The sequence below is a fragment of the Oncorhynchus mykiss genome, chromosome 32, assembly GCF_013265735.2.
Source record: "Oncorhynchus mykiss isolate Arlee chromosome 32, USDA_OmykA_1.1, whole genome shotgun sequence".
Classification (NCBI taxonomy): domain Eukaryota; kingdom Metazoa; phylum Chordata; class Actinopteri; order Salmoniformes; family Salmonidae; genus Oncorhynchus; species Oncorhynchus mykiss.
In genome coordinates this window covers 3,723,330-3,745,854 of record NC_050572.1, presented here as the reverse complement: position 1 = coordinate 3,745,854, position 22,525 = coordinate 3,723,330, and the positions used below count along the sequence as shown (strand labels likewise).

At 43.4% G+C, this 22,525-nt stretch overlaps 1 protein-coding gene across 1 annotated transcript in view; it reads left to right on the top strand.

Annotated features, from left to right (window-relative positions):
* Positions 1-22,525, top strand: part of csmd2 (CUB and Sushi multiple domains 2) — a 384,085-nt gene that overhangs the window by 133,753 nt on the left and 227,807 nt on the right. Inside the window, exons 22-24 of the mRNA XM_036971824.1 lie at positions 5,572-5,688; positions 9,574-9,687; positions 21,487-21,582. Of these exons, the coding sequence (XP_036827719.1) occupies positions 5,572-5,688; positions 9,574-9,687; positions 21,487-21,582 (327 nt within the window). The remainder of the gene's footprint in view (positions 1-5,571; positions 5,689-9,573; positions 9,688-21,486; positions 21,583-22,525) is intronic.

Genomic DNA, 22,525 nt, shown 5'->3' with positions numbered 1-22,525 from the left:
AGGCATTCTTCCAAACTAGTTTTTGTGGCCATGAAAGTTGGAGCAACTTTGACGTCATGGCCCCCACCCTTCCCAACCAGCTATGATTCTGGGGACACTTTCTATCTCTTCCGCTAGATGTCCTCTTTCATTAGAGCTTCAAACCGTTCAAATCGCGCGAGAATTGACCCTATGGGAGTGAAATTAGTGCGTGCCACGAGAGAATAGGCTGTGCGTATGGGCGCGAATTGGTCACAGCCATTCCTTTGTTTCCAGCACTCAAGAGAAGGGCAGACGATGGCCGATTGAATTGAAGTTTGTTTTGCACGTCTAAAACATCATAAAGCTTGCTTCTGCACTTAGTTTGACCTGTTTAGTCGACATATAATGTGTAATTTTGAAGTTTTGATGCGCAACTTATCCGGACCAGAGGACGTTTTGGGTGCATTTCAGCTGATGTTATTAGCAGTAGCTAATACAAAGACGCAAGACTTGAAACCAAACGATGTATTGGGTAAGTATGAAGCCTTCCAGAACATTCTGAACGAAGACCATCGAAGGTAAGGGAATATTTATGCTTAAATCTGTGTTTCTGTTGACTCCAACATTACGTGGAAATGTAGCTTGGAACTGAGCGCTGTCTCAGCATATGGAATAGTGTGCGATTTCTGTAACGTTAAAAATAAATCTAACACAGCGGTTGCATAAAGAAGCAGTGTATCTTTCTAACTATATGTAGAACATGTATATTTAGTCAAAGTTTATGATGTCTATTTACGTTATCTTGCCGCGCTACATAGATTTCCTGCGGGCATTTTTGAGTAATTTCTGAAGGTGAACTCACTGTAAATGGACACTTATGGATATAAATGGCATATTATTGAAAAAAAAAAATATGTACTGTGTAATATGTCATATTACTGTCATCTGATGAAGATTTTCAAAAGGTTAGTGAGCGATTTATTTTTTAATCCTGCGTTTGTTGATTGCATGTTTTGGCTATTGAAATGAGCTGTGTCTGGTGGTGGTTTTACATATATATGTGCTATGTTTTCGCCGTAAAACATTTTAGAAATCTGACTTGCTGGCTAGATGAACAAGATGTTTATCTTTCATTTGAGCTATTGGACTTGTTAATGTGTGGAGGTTAAATATTTTTAAGAATATTTTTGCGTTCCATGCGCCACCGTTTCAGCTGAACGTGGGAGGGTTGATTCCCAATTGGGAACCAGTATCGTAGACAGGTTAAAACACGTTGGTATTACAGACTCGGACAGGGAGAGGTTGAAAATGTGAGTGAAGACACTTGCCAGTTGGTCAGCGTATGCTCACAGTACACGTCCTGGTAATCCTTCTGGCCCTGCGGCCTTGTGAATGTTGAACTGTTCACTGCGGAGAGCGTGATCACACAGTCTACTGGAACAGCTGGTGCTCTCATGCATGTTTCAGTGTTATATGCCTTGAAGCGAGCACAGAGCATAGAAGTAGTTTAGCTCGTCTGGTAGGCTCGTGTCACTGGGCAGCTCTTGGCTGTGCTTCCCTTTGTAGTCTGTAATGGTTTGCATGCCCTGCCACATCTGACGAGCGTCAGAGCTGTTGTAGTATGATTTGATCTTAGTCCTGTATTAATGCTTTGCCTGTTTGATGGTTCTTCGGAGGGCATAGAGGACTTTCTTATAAGCTTCTGGGTTAGAAGTCCCACTCCTTGAAAGCGGCAGTTCTAGCCTTTAGCTCAGCTTGGATGTTGCCTGTAATCCATGGCTTCTGGTTGGGGTATGTACGTACAGTCACTGTGGGGACGACGTCATTGATACACTTATTGATGATGCCAATGACTGATGTGGTAAACTCCTCAATGCCATCAGAAGAATCCCGGAACATATTCCAGTCTGTGCAAAACAGTCCTATAGCGTAGCTTAGCATCTGCTTCATCTGACCACTTTTTTATTGATCTTGTCACTGGTGCTTCCTGCCTAAATGTTTTGCTTGTAAGCAGGAATCATTTTGGTCAGATTTGCCAAATGGAGGGCGAGGGAGAGCTTTGTATGTGTCTATGTGTGTGGAGTAAAGGTGGTCCAGAGTTATTTTTCCCTCTGGTTGCGCATTTAACATGCTGATAGATATTTTGTAAAATGGACTTAATGCAACCGCTGTGTCAAACTTTACGGAAAAAGCACACCATGCAATAATCTGAGTACGGCGCTCAGACACAAAAACAAGCCATACAGATACTCGCCATGTTGTGGAGTCAACAAAGTCAGAAATATCATTATAAATATGCACTTACCTTTGATGATATTCATCAGAATGCACTTCCACAATAAATGTTTGTTTTGTTCGATAAAGTCCATCATTTATGTCCAAATACCTTTTTGTTTGCGTGTTTAGTTCACAAATCAATATTCACGACGCGCCAAACGAAAAGTCTAAAAGTTCCGTTACAGTCTGTAGAAACATGTCAAACAAAGTATAGAATCAATCTTTAGGATGTTTTTAATATATAGCTTCAATAATGTTTCAACCGCACGGGAGTGCGCGAGACTGAGCTCATGACATTCTGACATTCTCCCAGACCTCTTAAGCAATCAGCTCTCATTCTCTCCTCCTTCACTGTAGAAGCCTCAAACAAGGTTCTGTAGACTATTGACATCTAGCTTTAGGAAGTGCAATCGGACCAAATTTACAATATCTGGGATAGGCAAAGAGTTGAAAAACTACAAAGCTCAGATGCTGTATTTTTTTTCTCAGATTTTTGCCTGCCATTTGAGTTCTGTTATACTCACAGACATCATTCAAACCGTTTTAGAAACTCTTCTATCCAAATATACTAATATATTTATTAATTTTTTGAATTTTTACCCCTTTTTCTTCCCAATTTCATGGTATCCAATTGTTAGTAGCTACTATCTTGTCTCATCACTACGGGCTCGGGAGAAACGAAGGTTGAAAGTCATGCGTCCTTCGATACACAACCCAACCAAGCCGCACTGCTTCTTAACACAGCGTGCATCCAACCCGGTAGCCAGCCGCACCAATGTGTCGGAGGAAACACCATGCACCTGGCAACCTTGGTTAGCGCACACTGCGCCTGGCCCGCCACAGGAGTCGCTGGTGCGCGCTGGTGCCCTGCCGGCCAAACCCTCCCTAACCCGGACGACGCTAGGCCAATTGTGCGTCACCCCACGGACCTCCCGGTCACGGCCGGTTACAACAGAGCCTGGGCGTGAACCCAGAGTCTCTGGTGGCACAGCTGGCACAGCGCCCTTAACCACTGCGCCACCCGGGAGGCCCTTATCCAAATATACTAATAATATGCATATCTTAGCTTCTGGGCCTGAGTAGCAGACAGTTTACTCTGGGCACCTTATTCATCCAAGCTACTCAATACTGACCCCAGCCATAAGAAGTTAAGTTTCCCGGAGTGCCGCCTCTGGGTGAGCGTTTTCTTGTTTACTTATGGCGTAATGCAGCTCATTCAATGGTGTCTTAGTGCCAGCCTCAGTCTGCGATGGTATGTAAAACAGCTATGAAAAATACAGATGGAAACTCTCTAGGTAGGTGGTGTGGTCTACAGCTTATCATGAGATACTCTACCTCAGGTGGACAATAGCTCGAGGCTTCCTTAAATATATCTCAGCTCCAGCTGTTATTTACAAAAACACCGTCCATTGTCTTACCAGACGCCGCTATTCTGCTGTATGTTGATAGATGATGTCGTTCAGCCACGACTCTGTGAAGCATCAGATAAGATACTACAGTTTTGAATGTCCCGTTGGTAGTTTAATCTTCCGCGTAGGTCATCTATTTCATTGTCCAAAGAATGCACGTTTGCTCGCAGAATGGAAGGTAGTGGGGGTTTATTTAATCGCCTCAGATTGTCATACTTGAGTAACAGTAAAGATACGTTAAAATGACTCAAATAAATGTGAAAGTAAAATACTACTTGAGTCAAAGTATACAAGTATTTGGTTTTAAATATACTTACGTATCAAAAGGAAAATGTACTTCAGAATCAAAATTAGAAGTAAAAGTATAAATCACTTCAAGTTCCTATTAACCAACTTTAACTTGAAGCAACCAAATATTTAGTAATGGAGCACATTCTGATTGGCCGACTTGTCATGGCTGCAATCCCGTTAACCGGATAATTGTCATCAACAACCACTGAATAGCATAGCGCTACATTCAATGAATATTTCTAAAAATATTTATATTCATGAAATCACAAGTGCAATATAGGAAAACACAGCTTAGCCTTTTGTTAATCCACCTGTCGTGTCAGATTTTGAAATTATGCTTTACAGCGAAAGCAATCCAAGCGTTTGTGTCAGTTTATCGATCACTAGACAAAACATTAAGTACACTTAGCATCAGGTAGCTTGGTCACGATAATCAGAAAATCAATCAAATTAATCATTTACCTTTGATGATCTTCGGATGTTTTCACTCACGAGACTCCCAGTTACACAACAAATGTTCCTTTTGTTCCATAAAGATTATATTTATATCCAAAATACCTCCGTTTGTTTGGCGCGTTTTGTTCAGAAATCCACAGGAAAGAGCGGTCACGACAACGCAGACAAATTCCAAATAGTATCCGTAATGTCCACAAAAACATGTCAAACATTTTTTATAATCAATCCTCAGGTTATTTTTCAAATATGTAATCGGTAATATTTCAACAGCAAATGTCTTTATCAGTAGGAGAGGGGAAAAGTAATGGCTGTCCAAAGTTGGGCGAGTAAAACTCATGTGACCACTTGACGCGATGTTATCGTTCTGGCTCGTTTTTCAAAATAAAAGCCTGAAACTATGTCTGAAGACTGTTGACACCCTGAGGAAGCGATAGGAAAAGGAATCTGGTCGATATCCCTTTAAATGGAGCAAAGGGAGGCTATGGAACATGGAGTTTTCAAAATAGAAGCCACTTCCTGTTTTGATTTTCCTCAGGGTTTCACCTGCAATATCAGTTATGTTATACTCACAGACAATATTTTGTGTTTTCTATCCAATACTAATAATAAAATGCATATATTAGCAACTGAGACTGAGGAGCTGGCCGTTTACTCTGGGCACCTTATTCATCCAAGCTACTCAATACTGCCCCTGCAGCCATAACAAGTTAAGATTTGACAGCCCTTTCGTGCCACCGCGCCCATAATTCTGGTTGTGAAAATACCTGAAATATTTCTGACACACCCCTGAACCTATAAAGCACTTAGATTTATGTTAGATTTATTAAAATAGATCCCTTGGTATTACAATGTCTATCTAGCATGAGAGAGAGAGGGTTCAAGCCTCATCTCTCCAGGCTAACCCCGAGAGACACTTAGAAAACATTGCGATTTCACTCCAGCACACACCAGGGACACACAGCCGCCAAGAAGCCCAGTCGGCAACAGACAAGAAAAGTAATTTAACAACGATGGTGGAAGAAAAACAGAGAAATTGAATATCTCTGTCACATCTCTTTCCATTCCCTCTCTCTGTCGCTCTCTCTGTCTGTTTCTCTCTCTCTATCGCTCCCTCTTTCTCTCTCTCTTTCTCTCTCTCTCTCTCTCTCTGTCCCTTTCTCTCTCTCTATCCTTCTAGCTCTGTGTGGAGGGCAGTATTCTGGGCTGGAGGGTGTGGTCTTGTCTCCCGGTTACCCAGGCAACTACAGCAGTGCCCGAACATGTCTGTACTCGGTGGTCGTGCCCAAAGACTATGGTGAGTGCTACAACACACAATTTATCCTTCACTCCTGGATAGAAGTTGACCTTAGGTACAGATCTAGGATCAGCGTAACCCCTCCATAATCTAATGTGATCCGTTGAAAGGGTAAAATACAAATCTGACTTGAGATCAACTTCTAGGGACACTTCATACTCTGAGACATGTTAATATCCTTTGTGTGTCTCAACACTCAGGAACAGTATTTCACTCCCTTTACACAGCGTCTGGCTATCTCTCCATGCACCTCACACCATCTCTCTTTCTCTCTCACACACACACACACACACACCATCACTCCCGCTCACCCCCTGTGATGGACTGCAGTGAAGTGTGGGCGTCTGAACACTCTCACAGAAGGAAGAACACAACATGCATTCCAAATGGAACCCTATTCCCTATATAGTGCACTACTTTAGACCAGGGCCCTATGGAACCCTATTCCCTATATAGTGCACTACTTTAGAGCAGAGCCCTGTTCCCTATATAGTGCACTACTTTAGACCAGAGCCCTATTCCCTATATAGTGCCCTACTTTAGACCAGAACCCTATGCCCTATATAGTGCACTACTTTAGACCAGGGCCCTATGGAACCCTATTCCCTATATAAAGTCCACTACTTTAGACCAGAGCCCTGTTCCCTATATAGTGCACTACTTTAGACCAGATCCCTGTTCCCTATATAGTGCACTACTTTAGACCAGAGCCCTGTTCCCTATATAGTGCACTACTTTAGACCAGAGCCCTGTTCCCTATATAGTGCACTACTTTAGACCAGAGCCCTGTTCCCTATATAGTACACTACTTTAGACCAGAGCCCTGTTCCCTATATAGTGCACTACTTTAGACCAGAGCCCTGTTCCCTATATAGTGCATTACTTTAGACCAGAGCCCTATTCCCTATATATAGTACACTACTTTAGACCAGAGCCCTATTCCCTATATAGGGCCTACTTTAGACCAGAGCCCCATTCCCTATATAGTGCACTACTTTAGACCAGAGCCCTATTCCCTATATAGTGCCCTACTTTAGACCAGAACCCTGTGCCCTATATAGTGCACTACTTTAGACCAGAGCCCTGTCTGTCTGTCTGTCTGTCTGTCTGTCTGTCTGTCTGTCTGTCTGTCTGTCTGTCTGTCTGTCTGTCTGTCTGTCTGTCTGTCTGTCTGTGAGATCTGTCAGAATTGCAGACAGACAGACATTCTTCATTGTAACCACAATATCACAAATAATTGAACACAGACAACATGAGCAGATTAACTTGGTCGAAACATTTCTTCGTTAATAAAAAGACAATAAGAAATCAATTACGCTACTTATTTATTCATTTTGATCCAAAGCCAGCAATGAGTGAGTCACTCAGCTCTGTGCTGACAAAAAATAGCTTGATGTTGAGAAAAAGCCTGCTAAATAGGCCAATTCGAAAGGAATATTGTCTAAATAAACTAGTAACATTTCACAAATAAAACAAACACAATCTACCACCATCTACCACAAAGTGTTTCAGCTTTCAATATTTAATTGAGGAACCACTGTGCGTACCCTCCACCCGGCCTCTCCTTCCTCATCTCCCTCAGAGGGTACAGGGTGATAATGAGCTTTTTGCATTTGGCCAGTCTAATGACGGAGGATGGAGCCGAAAATGGTTCCTTATCTCCTAAATAATGCACCTCATGGTCCATGATTAGAAGTGGTGCACTACATAGGGAATAGGGTTCTATAGGGCTCTGGTCTAAATTAGTGCACTATATAGGGAATAGGGTTCTATAGGGCTCTGGTCTAAAGTAGTGCACTATATAGGAAATAGGGTTCCATAGGGCTCTGGTCTAAAGTAGTGCACTATATAGGGAATAGGGTTCTATAGGGCTCTGGTCTAAAGTAGTGCACTATATAGGGAATAGGGTGCCATAGGGCTCTGGTCTAAAGTAGTGCACAATATAGGGAATAGGGTTCCATAGGGCTCTGGTCTAAAGTAGTGTACTATATAGGGAATAGGGTTCCATAGGGCTCTGGTCTAAAGTAGTGTTCTATCTAGATGAGTCATGTTTCTGTCGAGATGAGTCATGTTTCTGTCGAGATGAGTTATGTCTCTGTCTGAGTCTCATTTCTATCTAGATGAGTCATGATTCGATGAGTCATGTTTCAATCTAGATGAGTCATGTTTCTATCTATATGAGTTATGTCTAGATGAGTCATGTTTATATCTAGATGAGTCATGTTTCTGTCTAGATGAGTCATGTTTCTATCTAGATGAGTCATGTTTCTGTCTAGATGAGTCATGTTTCGATGAGTCATTTTTCTGTCTAGATGGGTCATGTGTAGATGAGTCATGTTTCTGTCTAGATGAGTCATGTTTCTATCTAGATGAGTCATGTTTCTGTCTAGATGAGTCATGTTTCGATGAGTCATGTTTCTGTCTAGATGAGTCATGTTTCGATGAGTAATGTTTCTGTCTAGGTGATTCGTGTAGATGAGTCATGTTTCTGTCTAGATGAGTAATTTTTCTATCTAGATGAGTCATGTTTCTATCTAGATGAGTCATGTTTCTATCTAGATGAGTCATGTCTAGATGAGTCATGTTTCTGTCTAGATGAGTCATATCTAGATGAGTCATGTTTCTATCTAGATGATTCATGTTTCTGTCTAGATGAGTCATGTTTTGATGAGTCATGTTTCTATCTAGATGAGTCATGTTTCTATCTAGATGAGTCATGTTTTTATCTAGATGAGTCATGTTTCTGTCTAGATGAGTCATGTTTCTGTCTAGATGAGTCATGTTTTGATGAGTCATGTTTCTATCTAGATGAGTCATGTTTCTATCTAGATTAGTCATGTTTCTGTCTAGATGAGTCATGTTTCTGTCTAGATGAGTCATGTTTTGATGAGTCAAGTTTCTGTCTAGATGAGTCTTGTGTAGATGAGTCATGTTTCTGTCTAGATGAGTCATGTTTCTATCTAGATGAGTCATGTTTCTGTCTAGATGAGTCATGTTTCTGTCGAGATGAGTCATGTTTCTGTCGAGATGAGTCATGTTTCTGTCTATATGAGTCATGTTTCTGTCTAGATGAGTCATGTTTTGATGAGTCATGTTTCTATCTAGATGAGTCATGTTTCTATCTAGATTAGTCATGTTTCTGTCTAGATGAGTCATGTTTCTGTCTAGATGAGTCATGTTTTGATGAGTCAAGTTTCTGTCTAGATGAGTCTTGTGTAGATGAGTCATGTTTCTGTCTAGATGAGTCATGTTTCTATCTAGATGAGTCATGTTTCTATCTAGATGAGTCATGTTTCTGTCGAGATGAGTCATGTTTCTGTCGAGATGAGTCATGTTTCTGTCTATATGAGTCATGTTTCTGTCTTGATGAGTCATGTTTCGATGAGTCATGTTTCTGTCTAGATGGGTCATGTGTGGATGAGTCATGTTTCTATCTAGATGAGTCATGTTTCTATCTAGATGAGTCATGTTTCTGTTGAGATGAGTCATATTTCTATCTAGATGAGTCATGTTTCTGTCGAGATGAGTCATATTTCTATCTAGATGAGTCATGTTTCTGTCGAGATGAGTTATGTTTCGATGAGTCATGTTTCTGTCTGAGTCTCATTTCTATCTAGATGACCCAGATCACAACGTATCCATCTACATCTCCTGCTCTGTCTGTCTGTCTGTCTGTCTGTCTGTCTGTCTGTCTGTCTGTGTCTCTCTCTCTCAGCATATTGCTTTCATCCATCTATTCAACCTTTGGTGATCTTAGCAATCTCCTAAGGTGTTGAAATTTCAATTGATCAATATTGAGTTTCCTATGATGGTAAAATTTGAAACAAGTATTTTAAATTGCATAACATTTAACTTCCTGTTTTCATTCTTCTCTGTCTTCTTCAGTGGTGTTCAGCCAGTTTGCGTTCTTCCAGACGGCTCTGAATGACGTGGTGGAAATCTACGATGGAGCAACGCAGCATTCCAGAGTCCTCAGTTCCCTGTCTGGGACACACACAGGTACACACACACAGGTACACACACACACACAGGTACACACACATAGGTACACACACACAGGTACACACACACAGGTACACACACACAGGTACACACACACAGGTACACACACATAGGTACACACACATGTACACAAACACAGGTACACACACATGTACACACACAGGTACACACACACACAGGTACACACACACACAGGTACACACACACACAGGTACACACACACAGGTACACACACAGCTACACACACAGGTACACACACACAGGTACACACACACAGGTACACACACACACACACACAGGTACACACACAGGTACACACACACAAGTACACACACACAGGTACACACACAGGTAGACACACAGGTACACACACACACACAGGTACACACACACAGACAGGTACACACACACAGACAGGTACACACACACAGGTATACACACACAGGTACACACACACACAGGTACACACAGGTACACACACAGGTACACGCACACAGGTACACACACACGCGTACACACACAGGTACACACACACGCGTACACACACAGGTACACACACAGGTACACACACAGGTACACACACACACAGGTACACACAGGTACACACACAGGTACACGCACACAGGTACACACAGGTACACACACACACAGGTACACACACACAGGTACACACACACAGGTACACACACACACAGGTACACACACACAGGTACACACACACACAGGTACACACACACAGGTACACACACACAGGTACACACACACAGGTACACACACACACAGCTACACACACACACAGGTACACATACATTCACAATTACTTTTTTTGTCCAGAAAAACACGCAAGCGAAAGCCCAACGCTGCGTACTGAGTCCTCAGCCCACTGTCTTCTACCATACCTCTAGTTCCCCTGTATTTCAGCAGGAGACAGCTGTGAAGAGAGCAGTAGCCTATTGTGAGTCTGTTATTAAACACAGTGAAGGAGACAGCTGTGAAGAGAGCAGTAGCCTATTGTGAGTCTGTTATTAAACACAGTGAAGGAGACAGCTGTGAAGAGAGCAGTAGCCTATTGTGAGTCTGTTATTAAACACAGTGAAGGAGACAGCTGTGAAGAGAGCAGTAGCCTATTGTGAGTCTGTTCTAAAACACAGTGAAGGAGACAGCTGTGAAGAGAGCAGTGGCCTATTGTGAGTCTGTTATTAAACACAGTGAAGGAGACAGCTGTGAAGAGAGCAGTAGCCTATTGTGAGTCTGTTATTAAACACAGTGAAGGAGACAGCTGTGAAGAGAGCAGTGGCCTATTGTGAGTCTGTTCTAAAACACAGTGAAGGAGACAGCTGTGAAGAGAGCAGTAGCCTATTGTGAGTCTGTTCTAAAACACAGTGAAGGAGACAGCTGTGAAGAGAGCAGTGGCCTATTGTGAGTCTGTTCTAAAACACAGTGAAGGAGACAGCTGTGAAGAGAGCAGTGGCCTATTGTGAGTCTGTTCTAAAACACAGTGAAGGAGACAGCTGTGAAGAGAGCAGTGGCCTATTGTGAGTCTGTTCTAAAACACAGTGAAGGAGACAGCTGTGAAGAGAGCAGTGGCCTATTGTGAGTCTGTTATTAAACACAGTGAAGGAGACAGCTGTGAAGAGAGCAGTGGCCTATTGTGAGTCTGTTCTAAAACACAGTGAAGGAGACAGCTGTGAAGAGAGCAGTGGCCTATTGTGAGTCTGTTATTAAACACAGTGAAGGAGACAGCTGTGAAGAGAGCAGTAGCCTATTGTGAGTCTGTTCTAAAACACAGTGAAGGAGACAGCTGTGAAGAGAGCAGTGGCCTATTGTGAGTCTGTTATTAAACACAGTGAAGGAGACAGCTGTGAAGAGAGCAGTAGCCTATTGTGAGTCTGTTCTAAAACACAGTGAAGGAGACAGCTGTGAAGAGAGCAGTGGCCTATTGTGAGTCTGTTCTAAAACACAGTGAAGGAGACAGCTGTGAAGAGAGCAGTGGCCTATTGTGAGTCTGTTCTAAAACACAGTGAAGGAGACAGCTGTGAAGAGAGCAGTGGCCTATTGTGAGTCTGTTCTAAAACACAGTGAAGGAGACAGCTGTGAAGAGAGCAGTGGCCTATTGTGAGTCTGTTATTAAACAAAGTGAAGGAGACAGCTGTGAAGAGAGCAGTGGCCTATTGTGAGTCTGTTATTAAACACAGTGAAGGAGACAGCTGTGAAGAGAGCAGTAGCCTATTGTGAGTCTGTTCTAAAACACAGTGAAGGAGACAGCTGTGAAGAGAGCAGTGGCCTATTGTGAGTCTGTTCTAAAACACAGTGAAGGAGACAGCTATGAAGAGAGCAGTGGCCTATTGTGAGTCTGTTCTAAAACACAGTGAAGGAGACAGCTGTGAAGAGAGCAGTGGCCTATTGTGAGTCTGTTCTAAAACACAGTGAAGGAGACAGCTGTGAAGAGAGCAGTGGCCTATTGTGAGTCTGTTCTAAAACACAGTGAAGGAGACAGCTGTGAAGACAGCAGTGGCCTATTGTGAGTCTGTTCTAAAACACAGTGAAGGAGACAGCTGTGAAGAGAGCAGTGGCCTATTGTGAGTCTGTTCTAAAACACAGTGAAGGAGACAGCTGTGAAGAGAGCAGTGGCCTATTGTGAGTCTGTTCTAAAACACAGTGAAGGAGACAGCTGTGAAGAGAGCAGTGGCCTATTGTGAGTCTGTTATTAAACACAGTGAAGGAGACAGCTGTGAAGAGAGCAGTGGCCTATTGTGAGTCTGTTATTAAACACAGTGAAGGAGACAGCTGTGAAGAGAGCAGTGGCCTATTGTGAGTCTGTTCTAAAACACAGTGAAGGAGACAGCTGTGAAGAGAGCAGTGGCCTATTGTGAGTCTGTTATTAAACACAGTGAAGGAGACAGCTGTGAAGAGAGCAGTAGCCTATTGTGAGTCTGTTCTAAAACACAGTGAAGGAGACAGCTGTGAAGAGAGCAGTGGCCTATTGTGAGTCTGTTATTAAACACAGTGAAGGAGACAGCTGTGAAGAGAGCAGTACCCTATTGTGAGTCTGTTCTAAAACACAGTGAAGGAGACAGCTGTGAAGAGAGCAGTGGCCTATTGTGAGTCTGTTATTAAACACAGTGAAGGAGACAGCTGTGAAGAGAGCAGTGGCCTATTGTGAGTCTGTTCTAAAACACAGTGAAGGAGACAGCTGTGAAGAGAGCAGTGGCCTATTGTGAGTCTGTTATTAAACACAGTGAAGGAGACAGCTGTGAAGAGAGCAGTGGCCTATTGTGAGTCTGTTATTAAACACAGTGAAGGAGACAGCTGTGAAGAGAGCAGTGGCCTATTGTGAGTCTGTTCTAAAACACAGTGAAGGAGACAGCTGTGAAGAGAGCAGTGGCCTATTGTGAGTCTGTTATTAAACACAGTGAAGGAGACAGCTGTGAAGAGAGCAGTGGCCTATTGTGAGTCTGTTCTAAAACACAGTGAAGGAGACAGCTGTGAAGAGAGCAGTGGCCTATTGTGAGTCTGTTCTAAAACACAGTGAAGGAGACAGCTGTGAAGAGAGCAGTAGCCTATTGTGAGTCTGTTATTAAACACAGTGAAGGAGACAGCTGTGAAGAGAGCAGTGGCCTATTGTGAGTCTGTTATTAAACACAGTGAAGGAGACAGCTGTGAAGAGAGCAGTGGCCTATTGTGAGTCTGTTCTAAAACACAGTGAAGGAGACAGCTGTGAAGAGAGCAGTGGCCTATTGTGAGTCTGTTCTAAAACACAGTGAAGGAGACAGCTGTGAAGAGAGCAGTAGCCTATTGTGAGTCTGTTCTAAAACACAGTGAAGGAGACAGCTGTGAAGAGAGCAGTGGCCTATTGTGAGTCTGTTCTAAAACACAGTGAAGGAGACAGCTGTGAAGAGAGCAGTGGCCTATTGTGAGTCTGTTCTAAAACACAGTGAAGGAGACAGCTGTGAAGAGAGCAGTGGCCTATTGTGAGTCTGTTCTAAAACACAGTGAAGGAGACAGCTGTGAAGAGAGCAGTGGCCTATTGTGAGTCTGTTATTAAACACAGTGTATATATATATATATATATATATATACAGAGCTTCCAGGAAGTTTGTCATATAGTTCACGCGTAAATATGTGGATCATGTAAATGGCAGACATTGGTAAAAAATGCTATTTGTTATTTTAGAGACACACAGTTACGATAGCCTATATTCTGGCTGGAATTGTTACTCTCCTGCCATGTCAAAACGACTGACATGGGAGCTCTGATTTTAACGAATCCAACGCCGATCCACATAGGAAAAGAGGTGATACGTGACTTTGGTGGTGAGAGATTTGGTCACTCGCCCATCTCTGCAGATCAATCACATTCACTATTCACTAACTGGTAGCCTATTGATAGACAACAGTCAGAAGTTACATATTGATGCCAGCTGTGTGTGTGAGGGCGTACCAACCAGCTGTGTGTGTGAGGGCGTACCAACCAGCTGTGTGTGTGAGGGCGTACCAACCAGCTGTGTTTAGGATGTACCAACCAGCTGTGTGTGTGAGGGCGTACCAACCAGCTGTGTGTGTGAGGGCGTACCAACCAGCTGTGTGTGTGAGGGCGTACCAACCAGCTGTGTGTGTGAGGGCGTACCAACCAGCTGTGTGTGTGAGGGCGTACCAACCAGCTGTGTGTGTGAGGGCGTACCAACCAGCTGTGTTGAGGGCGTACCAACCAGCTGTGTGTGTGAGGGCGTACCAACCAGCTGTGTGTGTGAGGGCGTACCAACCAGCTGTGTTGAGGGCGTACCAACCAGCTGTGTGTGTTGAGGGCGTACCAACCAGCTGTGTGTGTGAGGGCGTACCAACCAGCTGTGTGGGAGGGCATACCAACCAGCTGTGTGTGGAGGGCGTACCAACCAGCTGTGTTTAGGATGTACCAACCAGCTGTGTGTGGAGGGCGTACCAACGAGCTGTGTGTGGACGGCGTTCCAATTAGGGGGCCGGAGAGAGAGGGCCGGAGAGAGAGGGACGAGAGAGAGGGACGAGAGAGAGGGATGAGAGAGGGACAGAGAGAGAGGGACGAGAGAGAGGGACGAGAGAGAGGGACGGAGAGAGAGGGACGGAGAGAAAGGGACGAGAGAGAGGAAAAGAGAAGAGGGATATAGAGGAAAAGAGAAAAGAGATTTAGAGGAAGAGGAAGAGAGATTTAGAGGAAGAGGAAGAGAGATTTAGAGGAAGAGGAAGAGGAATTTAGAGGAAGAGGGAAGAGGGATTTAGAGGAAGAGGGATTTAGAGGAAGAGGGAAGAGGGATTTAGAGGAAGAGGGAATAGAGAAGTGGGATTTAGAGGAAAAGAGAAAAGACAGTGAGATCAAGAAAAATCCTGCAATCTTATAGTGCAATTTTCCATCTCTCATTGCCTCAGCTCCATGGCCTGACAGACAGAATAATCCCCTGGTTCCTGTCCAGGGGCAGCAGCTTCTGAATACTACCTTTTACAGCTCAATAAACAGACAGAGAGGGATACATAAAGTGGTCTTGGCAGCTCCGTAGTCTCTAACCAAGCATATCAAATCAAAATAAAATACAATTGTATTGGTCGCATACTCATGTTTAGCAGATGTTATTGCGGGTGTAGTGAAATGCTTGTGATTCTAGCTCCAACAGTAATATCTAACTAAATGCTTGTGTTCCTAGCTCCAACAGTGCAGTAGTATCTAACTAAATGATTGTGTTCCTAGCTCCAACAGTGCAGTAATATCTAACTAAATGCTTGTGTTCCTAGCTCCAACAGTAATATCTAACTAAATGCTTGTGTTCCTAGCTCCAACAGTGCAGTAATATCTAACTAAATGCTTGTGTTCCTAGCTCCAACAGTAATATCTAACTAAATGTTTGTGTTCCTAGCTCCAACAGTAATATCTAACTAAATGCTTGTGTTCCTAGCTCCAACAGTAATATCTAACTAAATGCTTGTGTTCCTAGCTCCAACAGTAATATCTAACTAAATGCTTGTGTTCCTAGCTCCAACAGTACAGTAGTATCTAACTAAATGCTTGTGTTCCTAGCTCCAACAGTGCAGTAATATCTAACTAAATGCTTGTGTTCCTAGCTCCAACAGTGCAGTAGTATCTAACTAAATGCTTGTGTTCCTAGCTCCAACAGTGCAGTAATATCTAACTAAATGCTTGTGTTCCTAGCTCCAACAGTGCAGTACTATCTAACTAAATGCTTGTGTTCCTAGCTCCAACAGTAATATCTAACTAAATGTTTGTGTTCCTAGCTCCAACAGTAATATCTAACTAAATGCTTGTGTTCCTAGCTCCAACAGTAATATCTAACTAAATGCTTGTGTTCCTAGCTCCAACAGTAATATCTAACTAAATGCTTGTGTTCCTAGCTCCAACAGTACAGTAGTATCTAACTAAATGCTTGTGTTCCTAGCTCCAACAGTAATATCTAACTAAATGCTTGTGTTCCTAGCTCCAACAGTAATATCTAACTAAATGCTTGTGTTCCTAGCTCCAACAGTACAGTAGTATCTAACTAAATGCTTGTGTTCCTAGCTCCAACAGTAATATCTAACTAAATGCTTGTGTTCCTAGCTCCAACAGTACAGTAGTATCTAACTAAATGCTTGTGTTCCTAGCTCCAACAGTAATATCTAACTAAATGCTTGTGTTTCTAGCTCCAACAGTGCAGTACTATCTAACTAAATGCTTGTGTTCCTAGCTCCAACAGTGCAGTAGTATCTAACTAAATGCTTGTGTTCCTAGCTCCAACAGTAATATCTAACTAAATGCTTGTGTTCCTAGCTCCAACAGTAATATCTAACTAAATGCTTGTGTTCCTAGCTCCAACAGTGCAGTAGTATCTAACTAAATGCTTGTGTTCCTAGCTCCAACAGTGCAGTAGTATCTAACTAAACGCTTGTGTTTCTAGCTCCAACAGTACAGTAATATCTAACTAAATGCTTGTGTTCCTAGCTCCAACAGTACAGTAATATCTAACTAAATGCTTGTGTTCCTAGCTCCAACAGTGCAGTACTATCTAACTAAATGCTTGTGTTTCTAGCTCCAACAGTACAGTAATATCTAACTAAATGCTTGTGTTCCTAGCTACAACAGTAATATCTAACTAAATGCTTGTGTTCCTAGCTCCAGCTGTAGTATCTAACTAAATGCTTGTGTTTCTAGCTCCAACAGTGCAGTAATAGCTAACAATATACATACATCTAAAAGTAAAAGAATGGAATGAAATAGTTTGAACAATGTGGGAGTGGCTTTGACTAATATAGAGTAAAATAGAATACAGTATATACATGTGAGATGAGTAAAGCAGTATGCAAACATTATTTAAACATGTTTAAGGTGGCCAGTGATTCCAAGTCTATGTAAATGGGGCAGCAGCCTCTTAGTTGCAGGGTTACGTAACCGGTTGGAAGCCGGCTCGTGATGGCTATTTAACAGTCTGATGGCCCTGAGATAGAAGCTCTTTTTCAGTCTCTCGGTCCCTGCTTTGATGCACCTGGACCTCTCCATCTGGATGATAGCGGTGTGAACAGGCCGTGGCTCGGGTGGTTGTTGTCCTTGATGATCTTTATGGCCTTCCTGTGACATCGGGTGCTGTAGGTCTCCTGAAGGGCAGGTAGTTTGTCCCCGGTGATGCGTTGGGCAGACCTCACTACCCTCTGGAAAGCCCAGCAGTTGAGGGCGGAGCAGTTGCTGTGCCAGGCTGTGATACAGCCCTACAGGAGGCTCTCAATTGTGCATCTGTAAAAGTTTGTGAGGGTTTTAGGTGACAAGCCAAATGTCGTCAGCCTCCTGAGGTTGAAGAGGCGCTGTTGCACCTTCTTCCCCACACTGGCTGTGTGGGTGGACCATTTCAGATGGTCGGTGATGAGAATATGTCTGTAAAAACAGTCAGTTGGGCTGTGCATGCTCTGAGGACATGGCTGGGGATGCCGGCTGTGCATGCTCTGAGGACATGGCTGGGGATGCCGTCTGTGCATGCTCTGAGGACATGGCTGGGGATGCCGTCTGTGCATGCTCTGAGGACATGGCTGGGGATGCCGTCTGTGCAGGCAGCCTTGCAAGGGTTAACACGCTCAAATTAATTACTTACATCAGCCACGGAGAAGGAGAGCCCACAGTCGGTGGCACAGTCCTTGTTAGTGGGCCGCGTCGACATAGACCACTGGAGGCTGCTGTTCTGCCTGGCCGATGAAAACCCATTTAAAACCCATGTCCTCATTCAGGCACGACTCAGTGAAAACATAAGATATTTTTATATGTTTTTAATGTCCTTTTGGTCTCAAAAAAGAGCTCATCCAGTTTACTCTCCAGTGATTTCACATTAGAACGGAGGGTAGAGGTGGATTATCCGAATCGCTGACGTAGTCTTGCAAGTAGATGCATCTCCTCTTCCTACTGGATTTGGGCTCCAGGACGATCAGTATATCCTTTGCGTTCGACTCAATAAAGCAAAAAAACTCACCTGTCTTATGTCGGTCATAGTAAACAACGACGGAAACATCATGTACAATTGGTCAGGAGTCAAACTGCGGACGTCAACTCATCCTGTAGCAGTGGGACAGTACCAGACACTTCATGTGCACTCCAAATGTGCTTCCCTTTTTCCTATAATAGTGCACATTGGTCAAATCTAGTGCACTAAATACTGAAGGGAATAGAGTGGAATTTGGGACACAGCCCACTGATGATCTCCCGCCTGCTCTTTCCACACCTACTCTGTCTGTGTTAATACCTGTCACCATTGCGATTCTTAAACACTGTCGCCGTGACGGCGCGCTGAGCACATCCTGTAATATACTACCCAGCATGCTGTAGGGCCCCGCAGCGGAATCAGTGTAACCGTGGTGACAACAGAGCAGGACGGGCCACGTTGGGCGCCGTCTCCGGCTGCCGGGTGTGACTGCCAACACTGTGCACAACACAGCTTCACCTATCAAATCACTGCTTCCAGCCCGGACAACTTCACCACCCCCCTCTCTCTCTTTTGTTTCTTTTACATGTCTTTTAAAGGTTTGTTTTGGGCTTCGTCCCTGTTTCATGACATATTGTGGATTATTAAACCCCTCTATTACGTATTCCTGCGCCTGTCTCCGATCCACAACCTGACACTATGCCATCGAAAGGAACATAACATTCGACACACCAATTACGATCTGGCTAAAAGTACTTGAATCAGTTATAGAACCCATCTCCCTTTATGGTTGTGATGTCTGGGGTTCCGCTCACCAACCAAGAATTCACAAAATGGGACAAAACACCAAATTGAGACTCTGCATGCAGAATTCTGCAAAAATGTCCCCCGTGAACAATGTAAAACACCAAATAATACATGCAGAGCAGAATTAGGCCGATACCTGCTAATTATCAAGATCCAGGAAAGGAAGTGATTCCCAAACCTTTCATAACAAAGCCATCACCTACAGAGAAATTAACCTGTAGAATAGTCCCCTAAGCAAGCTGGTTCTGGATACAATTAGACCAAAACAAGTAATGAGAAAACAAAAAGATAATTACTTGACGCAATTGGAAAGAATTTACAAAAAAACAGAGCAAACTGGAATGCTATTTGGCCCTAAACAGAGAGTACACAGTGGCAGAATACCTGACCACTGTGACTGACCCAAAATTAAGGAAAGCTTTGACTATGTACAGACTCTGAGCATAGCCTTGCTATTGAGAATGGCCGCCGAAGGCAGAACTGGCTCTCAAGAGAAGACAGGCTATGTGCACACTGCCCACAAAATGAGGTGGAAACTGAGCTGCACTTCCTAACCTCCTGCCCAATGTATGGCCATATTAGAGAGACATATTTCCCTCAGATTACACAGTTGCACAAAGAATTTGAAAACAAACAAAATTTATATAAACTCCCATATCTACTGGGTGAAATTCCACAGTGTGCCATCACAGCAGCAATATATGTGACCTGTTGCCACAAGAAAAGGGCAACCAGTGAAGAACAAATACCATTGTAAATACAACCCATATTTATGTTTATTTATTTTCCCTTTTGTATTTAAACTATTTGCACATAATATGACATTTGAAATGTCTCTATTCTTTTGGAACTTAACATTTTTTTCATTGTTTTTTTTTCTCACTTTTGTTTGATTTATTTCACAATGTAAACATATATTTCCAGATATATAGCCCTTATATTGAAATTGAAGATAATTGAGAGACAGACAGAGAGACAGGTCACACCAATATCATCCTGTGTATCTACTTATAGTAATACATGTTTCTCTGGAGACATGCAGGGGGGGTGGATAATGTAGGAGAGACGAGAACTGATGACCTCTGACTGGATGGAGGTCAACGTATCTGTGACCCTTTCTACACATTTACAGTATTTTGGTCTGTCAAATTGAAACACAAACAGAAACTCACTGCAGACAGAAAACTGCCAGCCAATGCATGTAGGGATGTAGGGAAGACAGAGTGACCGTGAAAAGGTACAAATTATATTCAGGTCCAATACTACACCTTGTGCTCACGCTCAGCTGTCTCTTCCGTGGGACTAGGAGCTACTACTAGCTTACCTCCAGGGGTTGGTGATGTCATGACTTTGTTTTGGCTGCATCTGTATCTCAGGATTCATACAGGTAGTTTAATACCTTACCTGTTTCCCTTACACATAGGTCGATAGCTTTATTAACATCGTTCCTGTGTTTTATGTTGGTTTATCTGTCTCTCTCGCTCCACTCTCTCACACCACTTTCTCACTCCACTCTCTCACTCCATTCTCTCCATTCTCTCACTCCTCTCGCTCACTCTACTCTCTCACTCCACTCTCTCCCTCCACTCGCTCACTCTACTCTCTCACTCCACTCTCTCACTCCACTCGCTCACTCTCCTTCCACTCCACTCTCACTCCTCTCGCTCACTCCACTCTCTCACTCTCTCACTCCACTCTCTCGCTCCACTCGCTCACTCTCACTCCACTCTCTCACTCCACTCTCTCACTCTCTCACACCACTCTCTCACTCCTCTCGCTCACTCTTCTCTCTCACTCCATTCTCTCACTGCACTCGCTCACTCTCACTCCACTCGTTCACTCCTCTCGCTCACTCTACTCACTCCACTCTCTCACTCCACTCGCTCACTCTCACTCCACTCACTCACTTCTCTCTCTCACTCCTCTCGCTCACTCCACTCGCTCACTCCACTCTCTCACTCTCTCACTCCTCTCTCGCCCACTCCTCTCTCTCACTCCACTCACGCCTCTCTCTCACTCCTCTCGCTGACTCCTCTCGCTCACTCCACTCTCTCACTCTCTCACTCCTCTCTCTCACTCCACTCTCTCACTCCACTCTCTCACTCCACTCTCACTCCTCTCGCTCACTCCACTCTTTCACTCCATTCTCTCACTCCACTCTCTCACTCTCTCACTCCACTCTCTCCACTCTGTCACTCCACTCTCTCACTCTCTCACTCCACTCTCTCACTCCACTCTCTCACTCTCTCACTCCACTCTCTCACTCCATTATCTCGCTCCAATCGCTCACTCTCACTCCACTCTCTCACTCTCTCACTCCATTCTCTCACTCCACTCTCTCCACGATCTCACTCCACTCTCTCACTCCATTCTCTCACTCCACTCTCTCCACTCTCTCACTCCATTCTCTCACTCCACTCTCTCACTCCACTCTCTCACTCCATTCTCTCACTCCACTCTCTCCACTCTCTCACTCCATTCTCTCACTCCACTCTCTCACTCCACTCTCTCCACTCTCTCGCTCTCACTCCACTCTCTCCACTCTCTCACTCAATTCTCTCTTTCTCAGGAGAGTCGCTGCCGTTGGCAACATCCAATCAGGTTCTGATCCGATTCACCTCCAAAGGCCAATCCAGCTCCAAAGGATTCCACCTGGTGTATCAAGGTAACACACACACACACACACACACACACACACACACACACACACACACACACACACACACACACACACACACACACACACACACTCACTCTCACACACACACACTCACACACACACACACAAGTACATCTCACCCCTCTCTTTACCTCTCAGCCTGTTCTAACAAGACTGTTACCCTACTTTAATTATGTCTCTAACTATGTTTAACTGTGCTAAAGGGTTAACTATAGGTCTCTAACCATGTTTAACTGTGCTAAAGGGTAAACTATAGGTCTCTAACCATGTTTAACTGTGCTAAAGGGTAAACTATAGGTCTATCTACATGGTTTAACTGTGCTAAAGGGTAAACTATAGGTCTCTATCTACATGGTTTAACTGTGCTAAAAGGTTAACTATAGGTCTCTATCTACATGGTTTAACTGTGCTAAAGGGTAAACTATAGGTCTCTATCTACATGGTTTAACTGTGCTAAAGGGTTAACTATAGGTCTCTATATACATGGTTTAACTGTGCTAAAGGGTTAACTATAGGTCTCTGTCTACATGGTTTAACTGTGCTAAAGGGTAAACTATAGGTCTCTATCTACATGGTTTAACTGTGCTAAAGGGTTAACTATAGGTCTCTAACTATGTTTAACTGTGCTAAAGGGTTAACTATAGGTCTCTAACCATGTTTAACTGTGCTAAAGGGTTAACTATAGGTCTCTATCTACATGGTTTAACTGTGCTAAAGGGTAAACTATATGTCTCTATCTACATGGTTTAACTGTGCTAAAGGGTAAACTATAGGTCTCTAACTATGTTTAACTGTGCTAAAGGGTAAACTATAGGTCTCTAACTATGTTTAACTGTGCTAAAGGGTTAACTATAGGTCTCTGTCTACATGGTTTAACTGTGCTAAAGGGTAAACTATAGGTCTCTAACCATGTTTAACTGTGCTAAAG